Here is a 23212-nt window from a genome sequence, read left to right as displayed (position 1 = left end):
ACAATCTTCCAAGACTAAATCAAGAAGACACAGAAAATCTGAACAGACCATTTAGAATAAACAAAACTGATGCAGAAAACAAAAGCAAAAATAAAACTCCCGACAAACAGATACCTGGACTGGATGGCTTCATAGATGAATTTTACCAAACATTCAATGAACCAACACTTATTCTCAAACTATTCCAAAAATTCAAGATGAGGGAATACTCCCAAGCTCATTTTATGAGGCCAGCATTATTTTAATTCCAAAACCAGATAAAGACACCACAAAGAAAATAGGCCACTATCTCTGATGAACATAAATGCAAAAATTCTCAACAAAATACTAGCAAACTGAATTCAGCAATACATTAAAAATACACCACGATCAAGTGGGATTTATTACTGGGATGCAAGGTTGGTACAATATCCACACATCAATTAATATGACACACCACATAAACAAAACAAAGGATAAAAATCATATAATCATATCAGTAGACAGAGAAAAAGCATTTGATAAAATCCAGTACCCCTTTATGGTAAAAACTCTCAGCTAAGATGGAATAGAGGGAACATACCTCAACATCATAAAGTCCATATAATGGCAAACCCATGGCGAACATCATGTGAAGTACAGCATAGGAAATATGGTCAATAATATTGTAATAACTGTGGATGGTGCCAGGTGGGTCCTGGAAATATCGAGGGGATCACTTTGTAAAGCATATCATTGTCTAATCACTATGATGTACTCCTGGAACTAAAACAAGATAATATTGAATGTAAAATATAACTGAAAAATGGAATAAAAAAAATTAAATAGCCCTAACCGGTTTGGCTCAGTGGATAGAGCATCGGCCTGCGAACTCAAGGGTCCCAGGTTTGATTCTGGTCAAGGGCATGTACCTTGGTTGCAGGTACATCCCCAGTAGGGGGTGTGCAGGAGGCAGCTGATTGATGTTTCTCTCTCATCGATGTTTCTAACTCTCTATCCTTCTCCCTTCCTCCCTGTAAAAAATCAATAACATATATTAAAAATAAATAAATAAATATTAAATAAATAAATATGTTTGCTGTACTATTAGATGTTATGCACTCTTCCACATGTAGGCTAATCAGCTATTGTCATCTTAGTGTCCTTTCCTGCCGAGATTGAAGTGTATGACTTCTGATAGTTATTAAGGTACGTGTGTGGGCCATTAGCTTTTTACCACCAAAGCTCTAGTCATTGGTTTTAGGCTGTGCCTTGTCCAGACCCTGTATTGCCTCTTGTTTGTAGAATCTGTGTGCCCTGAAACATGTCTAGTGAGTCATGTAAAATGAAATTAAAACCCCATGTCTACCTCAAAAACTGCTAAAAACAAAAACAGAACACAAAACAAGTACCAGGGAGTTAGTCCACACGGTCCAAGTTTGAGGATTTAGCAGAACATCATTTTGAGGTTAAAGAGGTGTAAGACCTTAGAGAAATGTGTCTAAACTTGTCCTTTAGCAAACGCTGTCTGCTTCTGAGTCAGAGGCTGGGGCTGGCAGGACTACAGGAATGCTTCAGGCTCCACCCAGCCCTTTGGGGATGGGGGCCTTTAAACAGCCCAAAAGCTCTCCAGTGCCCTCTTCTGGTAAAACGAAGGGGTACAATGCTTCCAAGAGAGCTGATTCCCCATGCACCCACCATTCATAGTATTTGTTTCAAAGTTAATATCAAAATGTTTTGAGGGGAAATGGGGACTTACTAAATACAATAATCTATTGACCATCTGCACCCTTCACTAGGATTATGAAGACAGGAATTTGTCTTTTATTTTTATAACTTTGGTATCTATGGATTGCCCAGCACATAGCAGGTTCCTAACAATTGTTTGCTTTGGGAGGCAGAGGATGGGAGGGGAGTTGTTTTTGAACTTTTGACTAGGACAAGTGGTATCTGTTATTCTGAACCTAAAAATAAAAACCCCACCACGATTTATTTAAAAAAGAAACATTTTGAAGAAATGCTAGAGTAATAGATTTTACTTTTGGTGAGTGAAATATATAGTGAGGTATCACTTTAAACAAAATCCAGAACTCCCGACAAGAGGAAAAACCTTTAGAGTCAAAACATGATGAATGTTGTAATTATTCCCTGAACTCTAGTAACACAATAGTAATGCTAATATTTTCCTAAAAATAAACTCCAAGTTTAACACAGTGTCCTTCCAAATGAGCGTGGAGGAAGGCAGGTGTTTTCCCAAGGCTGTGGGAACTGTGAGCCCCAGGGCAACGCTTCCCAGCTAGACAGTAAACAAAAGTTATTCCAATTGGCTCAATGTGAGAATAAAATAACAGAAATCAGTGGTCTCTGTTCTTCTCCAAAATATATTATCTTGAGCAGACTCTTATTGTGAAAGTGTTCATGGTTTGCACACATTAAATTACTCTTTAGCTGGAAATTTGCCTCCGGTTTAACAGTTACATAATATAATCTTTGTGTGTGTGAGAGAATTTTGAGCAGCACAACAGACACATGAAAATAGACTAACCTCTCCTTCTTGGCAGAAAGTGGCTGCCTTGCTTAAAATGTAAAGAAAAATTTATTTTGGGAACCATGTGAAGAGTTTTGGGGAAACTCTAGGTCGCTGGATTTATCACTAGGGTTTCCCCTAGTAATAACTAGAGGTCTCCATGCACTATCGCCTCCGAGTGTAAACAACTTTTCTTTCAGGTGTGTGGAGTTTCAGGTGGCGCACGCATTTGTTAGGTCATGATGACTGGGAGGGTGACTCACAATCACCCAGAAAAGGTAAGACCCTAAGAAATCCTACCTTGGGGTGAGAATTCTGTCACTGGGTGATTCCAAGGAGAGAGGGGTGGGGGCACCGCTCAGAACCGCGCACCAGAACGCCGCAGGCCTCAGCCCCGCCCCCGCCACGACGCCCCGCCCATAGCCCCGCCCTCCAGCTCATATAGAACGGATCCCTCACGCCCCGCCCCTTCACAAAGCCCCGCCCCCGCTACAACGCCCCGCCCATAGTCCCGCCCTCCAGCTCATATAGAACAAATCCCTCACGCCCCGCCCCTTCACAAAGCCCCGCCCGTAACCCGCCCTTCGACACCTATAGGACGGCCCCACACGCCCCGCCCCTTATCCCCGCCCTTCCCCCCAAAGCCCCGCCCTCCGACACCTATAGAGCGGTCCCCTCACACCCCGCCCCGCCCCGCCCCCAGGCACTGCCCCTCCACGCCCCTCCCTAAGCCGCGACCCACAACATCCCTCTCCACTCCATCACCCCATCCTCAACTCACGTCGCCGGGACCCCCTCGAGCCCCCGCGCTCGTTGCGGGCTCGGAGGGCGCAGCTCGCCCATTGGCCAGCGCGGCGCAGGCGGGAAAGGTGGCCAACGGCTCCAGCTGGCCCTCGGGTGCAGGTATGGCGTCGGAGTCCCGGACTTCGGTGCCTGAGGACTCGGACCAAACCATGAACCCCGGCGGGCGCGGCGAGGAGGTTGTCACCGCGCTCAGCCGGGACTTGTCGGCGGCGGAGACCCTGAAGAGCAGCGCGTCCCCGGTGCGATCGGTGGTGGCCTCCTCTCGCCCAGTGAAGGGGAAAGCGGGCCGGGAGGCGGCCCGGCGGCGGCTGCAGCTGCTGCCCGTGTCTCAGGCCGAGGACCCGGGAGAGGTGGCCGCGGAGGAGGAGGAAGAGCCCCTTCCGTCCGTGCCCGAGGAAGAGGAGGAGGCGGCGGCGGCGGCGGAGGAGAGGGCGGAGGCGCAGCCCTTGCCGCCCGTCTGCGTGTCCCCCTTGCGGGGCATGTGGCGGGAGGAGAAGGTGGCGCTCTTTTGCGACGAGGTGCTGCAGGGTTGTAAGGTGAGGATGAGAAGAAAACGGGCCGGAACCCAGCGCAGGACCCTTGGAGGGGGGTTAGCAAGGGAAGTGGGGTCCAACTCTCAGGGTGGTGGGGGTCCAGAGGGCACAAAGAAAACTTGCATTTCAAAAAAGTCAAATTTACTCAGCATTTATAGGATTTATACCTTATTAGGTGTGCCCAGGCCCTAACCTAAAGGAGTAACTATTAGATTTACGGCAAACTGAAAAATCATCAGTTAAGGAGACAGCTCTGGCAGTGTTTTTTCTTTCTTTTGTTTTTCCTAGAGCTTCTAAAAAATGAAGATAAGACTTTATCAATGTCCAGGTATACATCTTAGTTTATTCATTCAATAATTTGTGCACAAACATAAGGATAAGATTCCATTTGGTAGCCTTGAAATTTACACTACACTACAATAACTAAAAATGTTTACAGCCTAAGAATGGTTCCCACATGTCGGTTGAGGGTGTGGAAAGATGTTTTGTATAGAACATACACATATGGTACCTGAGAATACTGAATAGAGCAAATATTGTATGTTTCTGCTTGTTAAGCAGAAGGACTTATGTACCAAGATATTTATTGCAGTGATATTTATAAAACTTAAAAATTAGAAACTGCCTTGGCCAGTATGGCTCAGTTGGTTGAGTGTTGTCCCATCGAGGTCGCCAATTCCATTCCCTGTCAGGGCACATGCCTGGGTTTCTGGCTCAATCCCCAGTAGAGGATGTGCAGGAAGCAGCAGATCCATCTCTCCCTCTCCTTTCCTCTCTAAAATTATATATATAATTTTAAATTATATAATTAATTATATATATATAAAATTTTATATATATAAACTAATTTCCAACTAGGGGGTCAGTAAAGAACTTGTGGCTTCATATGTAATGGAAAACTATGCACATGTAAAAAGTATCTTTTCAAGAACTATAGATATGCTTATGCTATAATGTTAAGTAAAATAAATCAGGAGAGAAAACGCTGATTCATGAATATATGCATAGAAAAAAGACTGAAAGGAAATACACTAAATTATCAACAATGGCTATATTCTGGCTGCCAAGATTAGGGGTGATATTTTCTGTATTTTTCAAATTTCTCTGTATCTTGATATTTTATAATTTGAAAAAAATTTATTTTTAAAAACATAAAACTAGTACAGTATTAATGATCAACTTTAATATTGAGTATTGGAGAAGGGTATGTTTCTTAAAGGCATTGAAAAACGTTTATATAAATTATTGTCATTAATTAAACATGGTCAAATGACTGAGTTTAATTTTAGCTTAAATCATCATCCTTGAAATAGCTGAATTTAATTTAAATCAAATGGGAAAATATTTATTGAATGTTTAATATACTCATTTGCTATACAGAATGGAGTGCTATTTTAAATTTTTACGAACTGAATATATTTTAAATAATTGTCGCCGAGGCCGGTTTGGCTCAGTGGATAGAGTGTCGGCCTGCGGACTCAAGGGTCCCGGGTTCGATTCTGGCAAGGGCATGTGCCTTGGTTGCGGGCACATCCCCAGTGGGGGGTGTGCGGGAGGCAGCTGATCGATGTTTCTAACTCTCTATCCCTCTCTCTTCCTCTCTGTAAAAAATCAATAAAATATATTTTAAAAAAATTAAAAAATAATTGTCATTACATCATTAAAATTCAGAAGAAAATAACTTTTTACATATAATTATTGTGTTTATATTTTCCATTAAATGTAGATTCAGTTCAAATCTATTATTTCCCAGGTTTTTCATTATTTAAGAGTATATTGATTCTGTTTAAAATAGAAATCAGTAAAAATATATATAAATCTTACATATATATTATTTTACTTAAATATGTACTTTTTTCTTTTGCTAGGCAGAAGATGCTGATGAGGCTATGAGTAACTACCTATCAGAAAAATTAAAGTTGAAAGACAAATGGCTTGGAGTCTGGAAGACTAACCCTGAGTTATTCTTTCTGAAATATGAAGAAGCTTCTATCCCTTTTGTTGGTATACTAGTTGAGGTAAATAATTTTGACCTGATCTTTGTTCTTTTGAGTGAAAATATGATCTTATTAACTTGGAGCTTTGAAATATAAACAGAATTTGGCAAAAGTTTACTTATATTTTAAATTTCTAAGCAAATTAGTGTTAAGAGGGAATGTTAGCACCATTTACTTATAAACAGTTATCATTAACTATAATCTAATTTACAATACTAGACAGTATTTAGCCTAGTTTTAACTGCTCAAATAATGTAAAAATAATAAATAACCTATTTCTTAAAAATTAGTAATTTAGCCTTTAAAAAATTTGGGGCTTTTCCCATCATTTCCCTTCTTCATTTATCTCAATAATGATATTTAGTTAGATTAGGAAAGAAAAAAAATTGATCAGAAAACTACCATTATAATTTGAAATTTTTTCTTATGAAAAGTACCTTTTAATATAATACATTAACTTTCAAGCCTTCATCTGATAATATTTTGCTTTTCTATGCCTATAGGTTAAATATTGTGGCATATTTGATGTCATATATTTGATTCCCTTAAAGGTCAATTATCCCTGTATGGAAATTAACATTTACAATCACAAATGGTACTCCTGCCTCAGATTAGATATTTCAAATCTGTAGTTTTAATCATGAGAAAAACTGTGTTTGCAACTCACAGCATTGCATACTACCTGAAAACAATTGTGTGTTCCATGGAAAAGTAAGTTACTGGTTTTTTATAGATAAAGAACACGATCTTTTCAAACAGAGACTACCCTTGCCAAGTTGTGTCAAGGCAGACTAACCCCACCACCAGAGTGCTGTGAGGAACTTTCCCTCCCCGCCCCGCTCCGCAGTGTCAGTGTAGACCACATAGGAAACCTGGACTGCCACCCTGCCAGTAAGGAGAGACTCCGGTCATCCCTGCCAAGGCGGTGTCAGAAAAGGTCTAGTGGAGAATCAGGACCGCCCCCCGCCCCCCTACTCCCAGTGCTGTCAGGGGAGGCATCGGGGGAGCAGTAATGAGGTGCTCCTCTCTTTCCCAGCCAGAGTGCTGGTATCAGTGGAGGCCTAATGGGGAACCTGAACAGCAGTAACAAAGAACACCCCTTCCCCACCCCAACTGAAGAATCTGGACTTCCATCCCCACTAGGCAGTACCAAAGTGGCAACCCCCTTTTTGTGCCAGGTTTGATGTCAGAAGAGGACTGATGAAAGATTTAAATAAGATCAAGAACCTAATAGCACAGTACTCAAAACGTCCAGGTTTCAATAGAAAATCATTTGTCATCACTTCTAAGAACCAGGGAGATCTTAACTGGAATAAACAATAAGCACGTTCGTGATGATTGCAGATGTTAGTTAGAATTTTCTGACAAGGATTTTAAAGCAGCCATCAAAGTATGCGTCAGTGAGCAATTCTGAATGCACATGAAACAAATGAAATCACCATCTCAGCAAAGAAACAAAGTCTCTGCAAATAAATGAGTCACCCTGACTGCTTTTCGAATACAGGCAGTAAGGCATATCCCTTCAGGCATGAAAACTAGAAGATTTTTCTATGAATCAGCTCAAAAGAAACGACCTAAAGATATGGATATATGGAGTTCCCATGGAAAGAGTCTGGGTAGAACAGAAGAGTAGAAAAAAAGATATTTTCAATTATGTGAGATCTCAAAAGTTATGTCCAATGTACCCCTCAGGAAGTTAATGGATGTTCAGTCAAGGAAATAAATGAAGAAACATGAAGACATCCGATCCAAAATACAGAGAGGCCAACATGAGAGAAGCAAAGGGAATTCCCAGAATGATAGCGAAGAGATAACAGCTATGTAAGTAGCAGGCCTGAGAGCCAGTTCAGATTGGAACTGGTTGAAGAACTCTGGAAAGGAGTGCTTCAAGAAAATGAAATTGCTATTTCATTTCAAACATAACCTGTTATTTTGAACATATTGAAAGGAGATGTATACAACTTAGGGAATTTGAGGTTAAATTAATGAAAGGCTCACAGAAAACAGCAAAAAACAAAAACAAAACCTACTATTGACTCCTAAGAAACCAAGTTTGTTCAGGAAAGGAAAATGAATCAGCTTACACTGTATGGATCACCTGTGAATGGCATTTTGAATACTAAGCTTTAACAACATTGGTAGCTGGAGGACCAGGAGAGTGTGGGTATATGTGATGGGGATGGGGGAAAATGAAAGAGACTACTAAGCCCAGTCAGCATGGCTCAGTGGTTAAGTGTCGACCTATGAACCAGGAGGTTACGGTTCGATTTCTGGTCAGGGCACATGCTTGGGTTGCAGACTTGATGCCCAGGGGGTGTGCAGGAGGCAGCAGATCAATGATTCTCCCTCATCATTGATATTTCTTTCTCTCCCTCTTCCTGCTCTGAAATCAATAAAAATATATTTAAAAAAAAAAAGATTATATGCCAAAAACTGAAACAAAACAAACTGTAAGTGGCAATATAAGGATCTTATTTTTTTAAAAAAAGAGGTAAATGTCAAAATAATCAGCTAAAAAATTATAAGTGTTTGTCTCCGAGGAATAAGAATTAGAGGGTGGTGGGAGATTATAAAGAAATTATATTTTTTATAACCTAGTACAGCCATTTGATTTTAAAATATATGATGTATAATACTGATTTAAGAAATCAAAACTAAAATTTTAAAATATTTATTTTAGGCAACTTGTACACCACGCCAGAGCTCCTCATCTTGTTTCAGAGTGACTGTTTCTGTTGCTGAGCCTTTTTCTTCTAATATTGCAAATATTCCAAGGAATTTGGTTAATGAGGTTTTAGAAGAACTAGAGCATAGTGTGCCTCTCTTGGAAGTATACCCTGTTGAAGGACAAGATTCCGATATACATGACATTGCTTTGGCCTTGGAAGTTGTAAGGTATTAGAGCATTTTACTTCTTAAAGTTAAAATTATCATAGCCAACATTTTAGTTTAATATGTAAATTTTGTTCATACAAGCACTTTGTGAATATTTATTGATTGACTTTTACTCACTTAATTCAATTTATTTTTAATGAACATATTTGTAACTCTTAGTTAAAACATTCTCTTTTGAAGTATTATATACGGGCAATAAACATTTGCTATTTTCAACTTTGCATTTTACAAAAATTGAATTAAAGAATTCTAGCAATAAGTTATAAGTTCTGTTCATATTTAAACATCTTAAATACATCAGATTTCATTCTTTCACATTTAAGGGCATTACAAATACTCGATGTCATTCACATTATGATTGCTTCTTACAATCTGGTACAATTTGAGAGAAGCCATCCATAAACTTACTATAGATGAGGGCATGTTTCTGTTTTTCTCATGCTTTCCTGCTTTCAATATACAAATTTGATATCTTAAGTATTACTTTTTTTGGTGAATAAAATAATAACCCAAATCTATGAAATCTGAAACATGAAATTTATAATTCCACTTCAAGGAATATTATCTTATCTGTAGTAACCTAAAATAGAATCCAGATAATCAAATTTTTAAAGTTTACCTTTAATAGTAGTTCATTGAAAGGTCCTTTAAAAATATTTTTCTGCCCTGGCAGTGTGGCTCACTTGGTTGGAGCATCCTCCTGTATACCCAAGGGTGTCTGGTTCAATTCCCTATCAGGGCACATGCCTAATACACCAATTGATCTCTCTCTCTCTCTCTCTCTTTCTCTCCCTATCTCTCTCGCCCCCTTCCTCTCTCTAAAATCAATAAAAAGCATGTCCTTGAGTGAGGAAAAAAAAAAATTTTTTTTTCTTAACAGTTGAAATTTATGTAAAGAATTTTTACATCAGAATGCCTTTTTAATTCTAAATGTGGTACTCACTGTTTTTGATCACTTTCATCTTAATTTATCTTAGGTTTTTTTATGATTTTCTTTGGAGAGACTGGGATGACGAAGAACGTTGTGACAATTATACTGCTTTGATTGAAGAAAGAATTAATTTGTAAGTATACTCAAAAACTTGTTCAGGCCCTAGCTGGCTTGGCTCAGTGAATAGAACATCGGCCTGTGGACTGAAGGGTCCAGGGTTTGATTCCAGTCAAGGGCATATGCCTGGGTTGTGGGCTTGATCCCCAGAAGGGGGCGAGCAGGAGGCAGCTGATCAATGATTCTCATCATTGATGTTTCTCTCTCTCTCCCTTTCCCTTCTCTCTGAAATCAATAAAAATATTTTAAAAAAAACCACACAAACTTGCTCAGCACATTATATAAGATAAGCATTGAAATTATATTGATACTTTTCAGGTGGTGTGATATACAAGATGGAACAATACCTGGTCCTATCGCACAACGTTTCAAAAAAACTTTGGAGAAATATAAAAACAAGCGTGTCGAGCTCATTGAGTATCAGAACAATATTAAAGAGGATCCCTCTGCAGCAGAGGCTGTTGAATGCTGGAAAAAATACTACGAGATAGTAATGCTCTGTGAATTATTGAAAATGTGGGAAGATTTACGCCTCCGGTAATACTTTGCTCTATTTTATTTTATTCTACTTTATTATGTTTTTATTTATTTCAGAGAGAGGACGGGAGAGGGAAAGAGAGAACCATCAATGATGACATAGAATCACTCTGTCATCCTGTATACTCCCTACTGGGGAGCGAGCCCGAAACCTGAGCATGTGCCCTGACCAGTAATCAAACCCGATCTCCTGGTTCATGTGTCGATGCTCAACCACTGAGCCACACTGGCCAGGCAGTTTGCTGTATTTTAAATGGAAACAATTTGGCTGCCTCATTATTTCTGCTTTTCTAACCAACGTAAGTTGATAAGTTGTTTTTGATGATAAATAAAAAAATGTAGATTTAATCAGCATCATTCTCCTCTAGAATACTTCCAAATGTGTTTAAATATTTTTACATTGTTATGCAGCAAAATATATTTCTGTCTTTGTTTTTAAAAGAGGGGAAACAGGGATTCTTGCTCATAGTCCCCAAATTAATAGAAAATCTTGGAGTCAAAGAACTTGTATTTCATACAAAATTGTTAAACCACTTTTTGTGTGTTCTAACCTTTATTCATTCTTTGCCTTAGGAATTCTGAGCCACATTTTACTTATCCAACTGTAAACTGTGAGCCTAAATCTTTCCTTTTGTATTTTCTCTCAAATTTGACCTGTTTTATAATCACTAACAATCCCATTCCAGTGCTTATTTTTGATGTTTCCTTGTTATTGGGATTCCTGTGTAACAAAACCTTGGGGTTACTTTGGGAAATCAATATGGATATGATTTTTGAAATCCACTGATGTAGAAATGCAGCTTTAACAAAAGTTGAATTTGAATACAAGTTATCATCACTAGACTTGAGATTCCAAGGGCATAGGGCAACACAGAGTTCTCTCATCTGAAAATTATAATCACAGAGAATCTAATTCTCTGAGTGGTGGAGTGAGTTAATCAAACTCTTCCATAGATAACAATTATAAAATCTGGACAAAATTTATTAAAAGTATTCAACTATTTTAAGGCACTATGAAATGACCAAAAGCAGGCAGCAAGCAGAAAAGTTTATCCTTGGAATGGGTAAAAAATTGAAATTTGTGGCTTTTGGTCTGAGGGTAATCACCAATTCTCATAGCTCTGGCAGCAAAAAATGCAGTGTATTTGAAAGTGACAGGACAGAGTTGAGGGCTAGCAGAGTACCTGGAAACTCAGGTGGGGTATCCAGAAAATAAGAGGTACAAAAGGGGATCCACAAATTGAGCATAAACTCTGCCATTTCAAATTCTTGGTTGACCTCTAAACTATGCTAGCATTGGTGAGACAGAGAAATGCTAAAAAAGGAACCTGGAAATTGAGAAAACTAAGCAGAGATGCCAGCTGCTGCGTACCTCAAAGGAGAAAGTTTGCATTCTGGCACCAGGCAAGTTAAAACTGCCTCACGTAGAATACAAGACTAACAATCCTCAGAAAAACAACACAATCCAGAGTTACTTAAATATATTATCCCAAATCTCTAGTTCAACCAAAATTAATAGACATGCAATGAAGCCAGAATATTAGCTCATACTCGGGAGAAAAAAGACAGTTAATAGAAACTGATTTTTAGGGAGCCCAGATGTTGGATTTATCAAAGACTTCAAAACAGTTATTATAAATATGTTTGAAGAATTAAAGGGAAACATGATTATAGAATGAGAGGAAAATACGGTGTTAATAAGTACATGGAAAATCTCAACAGAGAGGGAAACTATGTTAAGAGAACCAAGGATCTCCAGATTCAGCTCGGACATGTTACCATGCTCACAAGAAAAAGGATTTCACACAAGTTAACTCACAGTGAACCATAGGCCTACATGGAAAACAATACTATAAGACTTTTAGAATAAAACAGGCAGAAACCTACGTGACCTTGGGTTTGGCAATATGTTTTCAGATACAACACTGAGTATGACAGGAATGTTCTATATCTTGATTATTGTGATTGAGTTAAATGTGTGTATACACCTATGAAACCTCATGAAATGATTCATTTAAAATGAGTGTCTGTTGTGTAATTATTCCCTAATAAATTCAATTAAAAATCACTGATATGTACATTTGTTGTTAAAACTAGGATTGTATTACATTTGTCCTGAGTATAGGATGCTTTACTCTTTGAGCAACTAGTAATCGGGTATATGGTGCAAAAATGTATGAGTAGTTCTCTTTCTCAATATCTAAACCACTTAAGTAGGTATAAAAATGTTGACTGGGTTTGATTTTGAAATGTTAAATGAAACTTTTGCTTTAGAGGATATTGCTAATATGTTGGAATTCAAATTTTAGTAACTTGCATGGCAAATTCTTAGAACCAGTTTCCTGAAAATTTAAGCTTCACAAAAATATTTGATAGGCAATAAACCTGAAAAATACTGGTACTAAAGCTGCATCCCATTTAGCATCAAGCAACAAAGTGCTGCAGAAAACACAAACGTTTACACCTAATGAGATTAATGGCAAATCGACATCTGTTGGAAAAGGAGGGTCCCTTCGGCTGACAGGAATGAGGAAAGTTACATTCAAATTTTTTTTCTTTCTCTTGATGACACATAAATGCAATTAAGAGATAGAACACAGGAACTGTAAAGAAAAGGAGAAAGGAGAAAGAACAAAAGTAATTAGAAGTGCTGAGTAGCAAACAATATAAAAACTAAGAGAAAAGCTAGAATTGTTCTTCTGGGAGGCAACAGCCAACTATTTCTACGGAGACCCTATCCTCTGAAACAAAACAAGCTGTTAATTGAACATAGTATCTGAAATTAAACACATCCTACAACATTCTTATGCCTCAGTATCACAGGCATAACCCACCTCTGCTCTGTGCAGTGGGTTATGATAGCACAATCAGGAAGTGTTTATTTGTATTGAGAAATTGAGGGGAGTGAGCTATTAACTGTAGTGGGTTGTATGCAGATTTCAGATACAAACCATTAAAATGAAAAGATTTGAGTTCAAGGGTTTAAACACTCAGTTATCTAATGAATATTTTAATCATTATTCTCAAGTTGCTCATTGCTCTCAAGGAGCTTAAAATTAGTGAAACCTTTTTCTCCAAGATGCTTAGTGCCAAGTTTTTATTTTCTAAGCAAGTGTAGGTTGAATCTTTTTTCATTGTTAATTTAATCATAAATGTTTTTAACTCTAGAGTCCATGGACCTTTTTTTCCAAGAATTCTGAGGCGTAGGAAAGGAAAAAGAGATTTTGGAAAGACTATAACACATATTGTAGCAAAAGTGATGACTACTGACATGGTAAGAAATATACTTCAGTCTTACTTGTTCATTTAAGTTTAGCTGTGTATAATCAGAAAAGCAGCACTTTGAAGGTAGGGTTCTTGCCTGACTCAGGAATGCTGTATTTCCCCCATTACATCCAGCTTAGTGAGTGGCATATAGTAAGTACTAAATGAAACAATGTCAACAATTATTTGCCGAGTACTAACCTTTGTTGTCAGGCACTATGCTAGTAGTATAGAAAGGATGGGAAACAAATATGAGAAAGCCTGCTTGTGAGGAAGATACAACATCGAACCAGACCCACACATCACACATTGTATAAGTCTGAATGTGGTGGAGATATGAACAAGTAGGCAATTACAACAAATAATGATACATGCTATGATACAGGATGCATATAGGATGAGCACATAAGCCTGAATTAGCAAGTCTGGCAATGCTGGCTGGGAGAAATAACTCAGTTGAAACCTAAATAAAGGAAGACTATAAATTTAAGCAGCCCAAGAGGGGAAAATGTTCTAAGTCTAAAAGTAAATATTTCCATCTCAACCTCAGTAGCATTTCACAGCGCTCTCCTGGAAACATTCTTGTTTGTTCTCTTGTTACTATACTTCTCTGGTTCTCCTTTCTAGATGCTTCCCTCTCCTCCTGTCGGTCCTTTAAATGCTTGGTACTTTTGCTGCATGATATTATCCCTAAGTGATTTAGCTTATCTCTATCTGATCAGTTATATATACTGATAACTGGAAATGTGTCCACTGCCCATTGCTCATCACCACTCTATCTCAAAAGTACTTCAACTCAACTATCCACAATTAAATACATGACCGTCTTCATTGACTTTATATTCTAGAGTTCCCTGCTCCAGTAAATGGTTCCAGTACCTACCCAGTTGCTAGTTATAATTTTCTGAGTTATCCTATCCCTCTTCACCTCCATGTATCTATCCACTTTGGTGTAGACAACATTCTTTCACAGAGTTGCTGCACATCCTCAACCCTCAACGTAAACATCATGTCCAGCCTTTCGCAGCCTTCCAGAGTACATTAAACAGCTGTGTACTATAACAGCACCCTGCCCTTCCCCTTACTGGCATTTTCCCATATCACTACTGTTGAATACTTTTTGTTGGTATCTATTGAATGTCTGTCTCTTACTAGAATATGAGCTTCTTGAGAGCAACGGGTATATATTTACCATACACCCCCCACCTCACATCATGCTTGGCATATGGTGCCCAACTGTTTTGGTTAAATAAATGAGTACATGTCTGACAGAGTACAGTGTGTAGGAGAAACAGAGAAGTGATTAAGTAAAAATGAGGCCATCATCCTGGCCAGTGTCCTCAGTGGTCAGAGGATAGGCCTGCACCCTGAAGGATTATGAAGTCTATTCCCAGTTAAGGGTTGCAGACTCAATCCCAGGCCCCGATCTGGACATGTGTGGGAGGCAACCAGTCAATGTGACTCTCTCACATTGATGTTTCTTTCTCTTTCTCTCTAGCCCCTGCCTCCCTTTCACTCTTTCTAAAATCAAATGGAAAAAAATATTGCAGATTAACCAAAAATTTCAATTTTAAATTAAAAAAAAATGAGGCCATTATGGTGAGTCCTAACCTACTCCTATAAGATATATGAATGATATTGCCATTTCTATTGGAAAAAGAATAGGTATTTTCTGAGTATATTTCCAGCTTCCAAATTTTATTTTAAATGTCCTCACTCTAAAAGGTGCTAATAATGAAGCCCTCTTCCCTTTTCTACCCCAAGTGAAAATTCCTAGTACTTTTTTTAGTCCTATGATTTAATATGTAATATTTTGTGGATTTATCAAAATTATAGGGTCAGTTCGAGTTAGAACACAAATTATATTGGAAAGGTATCTGGTATCATAAAGACCTGGATCTAAAGCTTAGATTTTACTGCTCACTAACTCTACCAGTATGTCCTTGGGCAAACCACTTAAACTGAGTTTCCACTTCCTGAACCTTTTAAAGCGATAATAGTTCACTTCAAAGAACTATTGTGAAGTTTAGGAGGTAACAGGTAAAATTCAAAATATGACTTCTAACACACACTATTTAGTATCTGTAAAATTATTAGTGATCATAAAGAAAATCTAATTTTATCACTCCTTTAAATGATGGACTAATACTTTGAGCACTTAACAAACATAATAAATAATAATTCAAGTACTTCCTATACAAGAAAAGTCTTGGGAAAAGTACATTACCAGTAAGTTAACTGATTAAAATGACCTCTCTCAATTTAACCTGTTGTTGAAGGTGTGCTGCTTTATTTCTTCTTTTCAGGTAAAGGACTTATCTTCAGACACATTTCTGCAACAGCATGATGATTTGGATTTGGCTTTGGATAGTTGTTATAGTGGAGATACAGTAGTTATTTTCCCAGGAGAATATCAAGCTGTCAATCTTGCTTTATTGACTGATGACATCATTATAAAGGGTTAGCAGGGCATCCTTTGCATTTTTATAGCAATGTGTACTAGGCAAATTGTATATTGCAAGCATGGTTAATGAAATTATTAGGAATTAGAACATGGATTTCACAAAAATCCCTTATGTGCCTTTTTACAACTAAGATTTTTCTCACCTGTCATGTGTATATTGCCTGTACAGGTGACCTTGTCTGGACATACTGTACCAGAGCAAATCAATGAGACTGCTTTTTCCCTATGCTAACGAAAACCTATTGACAGTATTTTCTATTAGGACCATCTATATTTTTATTAAACTTTCATCTGTCTCCTCTGCACTTCATATCACTTTTGAGGGAAAGCCCAAATGTAAGGCTGTATTAAAGTATATTCAGCATTTTCTTTAAAAGGTTAATTCACATGCAAACTTATTAAAATAGTAGAAAAGCAGAGCATACTAACTTTTTCTTAAGGGTCTGAATAAGTAACTTTATTCTGCCCTTTTATATTGAAGCATGCATATTCCCACTGTCTGGCCAAAAAAAAAGAACAGGTGACTTAAAAGTTGCCTACCTACATAAAATTTTCACTAGATTTTGATGACTGTAGTCAGTAGTATTTTGCTGAAAACTACTACTGGATAATAAAGATCATATTTGTAATTTTAAAAATTTGTAGCCTTCTTGAAGACCCAACCCTTATTTTTGGATTGATGTTTAAATTTAAATTGCTTTGACTACTCCAGAGCAAAATTATGGATATGATTAATCTTATAACCTAATTCAAGAGTCTCTGCCAGTCCTTTTTAATATAATTTATTATAGTTTTAAAAACAGGTATGGTAAGATACTTTTTGAGGCTTAAACATTTTGTATGTAGAGGATTACTGATTATATAATTTAGTAGTGGAATGAGTATGTTAAATATCATAGGTATAGATTGATTTTAAACCCAGAATCTGGCATCAAAATGACAAAAGATTACATTATAGGTAAGTATCTAATTTTAATAACTGAATAATCACATATATCATTTATTACAAATATGTAAAAATCTTGGTAATAGCAAGTATTATTGAGTTACAAAGAGCTTTTGACTTTGGGACTACTAATTTAATAATGTCTTTGTTCCAATGATTCAGGAGTTGGAAAGAGAGAAGAAATTATGATTACTTCTGAACCTTCTCATGACAGTTTTGTGGTATCCAAAGCTGCTAATGTGAAACTAATGCACCTATCTTTGATACAACAAGGGACAGTGGATGGCATTGTGGTGGTGGAGTCTGGTCACATGACTCTGGAGAACTGTGTATTAAAATGTGAAGGAACAGGAGTGTGTGTTCTTACAGGGGCTTCTTTGACAATTAAGGACAGTGAAATAATCGGTGCCCAGGTATTTCATTTTAAAACTGTTGCTTTCTATGACTATAGATATAACTTTGAATGAGCTTATTATGCAAAGAAAGGGTAACAGTTACCTCATCTTTGTACTTCATCTTTGATTAAGCTTAGAAGCTGATGAAAGTAAAATGAGGACCAGTACAAGAGTGTCATAGTATACTTAAGAAAAGCGAACTGCCTAAGTCCAAAGTAATAAATTATTACTTTGTGTTGTGTGATTTTTTTAAAATGTAGGAATCAGTGGCTACAAAATAAGATTATGAATCAGTTATCTGATAGTTTATTTAAAAAATAATAGTACTCATAAGCTATTAGACATTGCTGTAAGGTATGTGGTTAGTTATAACAGCTTGAGTCTTCAAGTAACAATCACAAAGATCATTAAATGACTAGAAAATTCAATGAGAAACAAGATTAAAGAAAGCAGAAATCTAAGAGGATTTTTCCATTAAAATGAGTCAATAGACTTTAGCAGCATTATGAGGGATTTAGTAGAGTATATTTAAGTAAATTTTTACAATGGAAAAGAATTGCTTAAAGAAACTTTTGACTCCGTCTAGAGACTTCATTTGAGTGGGAGAGAACCGTAATAGACTACGACTTCAATTCTTTCTAGTCCTAAGATTTTCTTAGCACAGATAGCAGTTTTTCCCATTTTAATAACATATACACAATAAATTGTTGCTTGCACTATTGTGTATTTTCATGTAATTTAGTGTTTAAATTGCTAATATGGGATTACAATTTTGAAATCTAAAGGAAATTTTGGAGAAATGTGTTTTACTGACTGTTGTATTTGCTTTGCATTGACAGGGTGCTGGTGTTGAACTGTATCCTGGCAGCACAGCCATTCTCGAAAGGAATGAAATTCATCACTGTAATAACTTCAGAACCAATGACAGTTCAAAAAGCATCTTAGGTGGTGTTAATATGAAGGTATTCTTATATTCCTTAATATAGAATTGTTATGAGAATGATAATTAGAAAGATACTAACATTATTTTTAGGCTTAAGATTTAGCCTAAATGTTATTATTGATTTGGAAAAGAATATATAATTAATTAAGATATGGCTTAAATGATGGCTGATAGGAAACAATTTTAGTCTTATAATTTAATAATTTTAAATTCAATTTTAGCAAGTAACTTCAAATATGAGAAAGTATATGTTTGCTCTTATAAAAATGTTTTAAATCCTTCAGTGAGCGGATGCAGAATACATTTAGGAAAGTAAAGCAGCCCTAGCCGGTTTGGCTCAGTGGATAGAGCGCCGGCCTGCGGACTGAAGGGTCCCAGGTTCGATTCCAGCCAAGGGCACATGCCTGGGTTGCGGGCTTGATCCCCAATAGGGGGCGTGCAAGAGGCAGCCGATCAATGATTCTCATCATTGATGTTTCTATCTCTCTATCCCTCTCCCTTCCTCTCTGAAATCAATAAATACATTTTTTTTTTTAAAAAAAAGGAAAGTAAAGCAAGAGAATAATAAATATATTAAGAAATATTTTTGCCGAAACCGGTTTGGCTCAGTGGATAAGAGCATTGGCCTGCGGACTGAAGGGTCCCAGGTTCGATTCCGGTCAAGGGCATGTACCTTGGTTGCGGGCACATCCCCAGTAGGGGGTGTGCAAGAGGCAGCTGATCGATGTTTCTCTCTCATCGATGTTTCTAGCTCTCTATCCCTTTCTCTTCCTCTCTGTAAAAAATCAATAAAATATATTAAAAAAATATTTTATCTTTCAAACTTTGTAAAATAAATCAAAACATTAATGGCAATAATTTATAAGTGAAATGCCTTCCCATTCCTATAAATTCTACCTTTCTAGAGCCCTCTCTAGACTTGTGTAGCTAGTGAAGTTTTTCCATAGAAATCTAGTTTACGTATCAATTGAAATTTTCATGTTTATCATTTTTTAAATCATTTATTTTCATATCTATCTTATTAAAAGCTTCATAGTATTGCTGTAACCCCATCTAGAATCATTTATCTTTACCAATAACTGATAAAAAATAAGTTAAAAACCTCATTTAATGTTTCCTCATTAAACATTTTTGTAGTTAATATTACATTAACCCAGTAAGGAAAAGAAATTGTTCAAAACTGAGATTCTGTTGTCTAAAAGAAATGTGTACACCCAAGAATAAATTCTAGAGTTTATGACACGTTCATTATTTATATTTATAGAAATTGAAAAACTAGTTTCTTTGAATACTTTCACAGGTTCTTCCTGCACCCAAATTGAAGATGACTAATAATCATATTTACAACAACAATGGCTATGGAGTAAGCATTCTTCCACCAACTGAACAGTTTTTTATTGTAGCAGAAACTTGCAACAAAGGGGCTGCTTCAGGAGACAAAAAAGATGAAAATAGGCTCTCCAAAGTAATGCAAAATCTGAATCTGGAAATGAATGATAATAAAATGGAAGCAAACTTAAAGGGGGATATCAGAATAGCCACAAGTTAAAGCACTGGGTTTATGTTCAAGTTTTATATTTCAGAGCGTTTAATAAATCTCATCTCCCACAGAAATGGTAATTCTAATTAAATTCAACTTATTTAATTAAAAACATTTAAACATGTTAATGTTTTCACTGAATGCTTCATTGTAAGATTTTTTTTTTTTAGTCTGGCTGTAGTGGTTCAGGGGTTGAGCATTGACCTATGAACCAGGAGGTTATAGTTCAATTCCCAGTCAGGGCATATGCCAGGGTTGCGGGCAATCCCCAATATGGGCAGAAGGGAGCCGATTGATGATTCTCTCTCATCACTGATGTTTCTATCTTGCTCCCTCCCTCTTTGAAGTCAATTTAAAAAATATATTTAAGAAAAAGGTATATGGTACCACCATCACTGCTAATTCCAAAAGCAAATGTAGTTTTAAATGTTGCTTTTAATACTTAGTCCAGTAAGCAGCATTGTGTTCTATGTGGAGAATGTTAATTTTACAGTTAATTCCTGATTCATTCCCAGTTATGTTAGTAACTGGAATAAAATAAGATAGCCCCACTGAATCAGGAATAGGTTCAACTGCAGGAAACAAATTCAAAATGAGAGGTAAACACTATAATGATGTATTTCTCCCTCACATTCAGTAAATCCAGAGGGATTAGTACAGGGTTAGGAGATACTCCATTTCGCTACTTAGCGTAGGGCAGTAGGTGTTTCAAGTTTCTTCTATTTTGTTTTACCATCATATGGTGTTCTCATTCAAAAGCACATGGTCCAACATAGCAATGGTTGCCCAAGCCATTATGCCAAAATTCCAGCTAAGCAGAAGGGATAGTGCCTAATAAAGCTGCATACATTGTTCCAACTGCATTCTTCTCTGGATAGAATCTAATATGGCTATACCTAACTGCAAATGAAGGTAGGAAATCTTTGTGTTCTCCAAAAAGGGGGGGGGGGGGGGGTCATTTCTAAGAAGTCTTTTCTACAAAGCAAAACATACTGATTTTAGGATATAAAAGGAAATAAGCACTCAGGCTCAAATACTTAAATGTTTCCTTCCTCAATTTGCTTTTCACTTTGTGTTATCTGTAACAACCTAGCAAGTGACCCTGTGTTGCCACAGAGACTCTCTTGAGGCCGTGTTGAATAAGGCAGTTGTTGTTCAGTGTTTCGTTGAATAGTCTTTTTTAAAAAAACATAAGGTCCTGTTAGCTGGGTGCCATGTAATGCCAGGGATTGCCCATGGAGTTCCTAAACAATCTTTCAATAATGAATATGCTGAGCGTGGGGATTTTCCTTTCCAGGCCTCTTCCTCCACCTCCGTTTTTGACTTTAGGAAGAGTAGGTCATAGAAAAAAAACAGGATCTTTTGAGCAAGAGCAGAAAGCAATAGCCTTGTGTGAGCAAACTTGTCACTCATTGGTCATCTGCCTCCTTCCTGTTGCTGCCAACTAATCTTTTCCCAGTCCCACATTCCTTTTTCCTATTCTCACATTCCTAAGGCATGCAAAAGCCTATGATTTTCTAAATTTGATCTTTCATAAATATTTTTATCTCCTTCCTTGACCTTCCCACCACTACTTTTCCCCTCCATTGTAACAAATGACCACAAATTTAGACAGTCAAGCAACGTTCATTAACAGTTCCTTAGACTGAGGTCTGACATGGGTCCCGCTGGGCTAAAATCAGTGTTTTGGGGCTGTGTGCCTTTCTGGATGCTCTAAAGGAGAGTGTTTTCTTGCTCATTTGGGGGTTGGTAGAACTCACTTCCCTGCAGTTTTAGGATTGAAATGTTCCCCTGACAGTTGTCAGCCAAGGGCTGTTCCCAGCCTCCAGTGGGCAACTGCATCCCTTGGATCATGGCCTCCTCCATCTTCAAAGCAGCAACAATAGATTGCATCCCTTTCATGTTTTGAACTTCACCTGCCTCTTCAGTCTCATCTCCCCACCCACTCCTATCTCCCTCTTCCACTTTTTTTTTCTAATATATTTTATTGATATTTTACAGAGAGGAAGGGAGAGGGACAGAGAGTTAGAAACATCGATGAGAGAGAAACATTGATCAGCTGCCTCCTGCACACCCCCTACTGGGGATGTGCCCGCAACCAAGGTACATGCCCTTGACCGGAATCGAACCTGGGACCCTTCAGTCTGCAGGCCGACGCTTTATCCACTGAGCCAAACCGGTTTTGGCTCCCTCTTCCACTTTTAAGAACTTACATGAACCTGGATAATCCAGGATAATTTTCCCAAACTCAGGTTCCTTAATTTTAATCACATCTGTAACGTCCCTTGTGAAACCTAAGATGTGGACATCTTGGGTGATGGTGGTATTATTCTGCCTACCACCTACCTTCACCAATTTTCCAGGTTAAGGTAAGAAAAATCCTAATTCTACTTCTCAAATGGGATTTAAGAAGTTTCCTCCACCAGGACCAGATATCCAATGCATATCTTTTGTACATTTAAAAGAAATTCTAATCTAGTACCTCAAGGGGAGATGGTTCCGTATTTCTGCTGTCCTCATGTGTGCACACATCTGGCTTTCCCACTATAAATTTCTTAGAATACAGGTAACTGGGTCTTAGTAATCGTTTCTTCCTATGTTGTACTGTGCATTGCCAACTAGTAACTGGCAAATAGTTTTAACAGAATGCACTAATGGGTCTCTGCCTATGCAAGACTGAAATGAGATTTATGATCCAGGACTTGAAAGGACATTTCATTACAGTTGCTGGGGATGGAAATGCTAGGATTCTAGAGATGAAGATGACAGATCGAGATTAGGAGAGGCCTTGGTGTGGATGGAAAGGTAGTGCCTTTTGTAGGGGACGGGGCAGTGGAATGGAGATCTCCTTCATTGCCTTGCCAGCAGCAGTGAGGGCACAGCCACATTTGAAGTGCAGAATGGAAGCCAAAATGCTAGAACCTCTTTTCAGTTTATGAAATAGAAGCAGTTATTGGTCCTCAGCAGCACAAGGTACAAGAGATGCTATGATTAGCGGAGCAAGCTGAGACACACAAGTTGGGAATTGCATGTATATTATCTTATAAATTTAATGATTATAACCAGAAAGCAAAAAATTTGTGAACAGAGGTCTTTTTCTAACGTATTAAAGTGGAAAATGAAAAACCTATTTTAAACTTTCAGTGATTTAACCAAATCAGGCACTATAGGTTCCAAGATTATGAACTACCTTAAATTTTAATTAAAAAATTTTGTTACATGCCTTTGTGGAGAGTCCATAGCTTCCATCATTTTCTCAGGGGTGCCTCATAGCCCACAAAAGCTTAAGACATGTTTTCACAACATGTACAAAGGGCAGGAGCTTTCATTGATAAGGCCTTAAGTGCAGTGTGGCTGGTGG

At 37.6% G+C, this 23212-nt stretch overlaps 1 protein-coding gene across 1 annotated transcript; it reads left to right on the top strand.

Annotated features, from left to right (window-relative positions):
• The first annotated feature begins 3314 nt into the window (after positions 1-3314).
• Positions 3315-19992, top strand: SHCBP1L (SHC binding and spindle associated 1 like). Its single transcript, XM_028152145.2, has 10 exons — positions 3315-3825; positions 5691-5840; positions 8500-8714; positions 9692-9778; positions 10081-10299; positions 13468-13573; positions 15870-16023; positions 17136-17386; positions 18208-18330; positions 19612-19992. Exons 1-10 carry the CDS (start codon positions 3391-3393, stop codon positions 19858-19860), a joined length of 1989 nt encoding a protein of 662 aa, XP_028007946.2. The 5' UTR covers positions 3315-3390; the 3' UTR covers positions 19861-19992.
• The last annotated feature ends 3220 nt before the right edge of the window (positions 19993-23212 follow it).

The sequence above is a fragment of the Eptesicus fuscus genome, chromosome 22 (genome assembly GCF_027574615.1).
Source record: "Eptesicus fuscus isolate TK198812 chromosome 22, DD_ASM_mEF_20220401, whole genome shotgun sequence".
Taxonomy (NCBI): Eukaryota; Metazoa; Chordata; class Mammalia; order Chiroptera; family Vespertilionidae; genus Eptesicus; species Eptesicus fuscus.
Note: the sequence above shows the minus strand (reverse complement) of the source record. Positions and strands in the feature narration are given on the sequence as shown.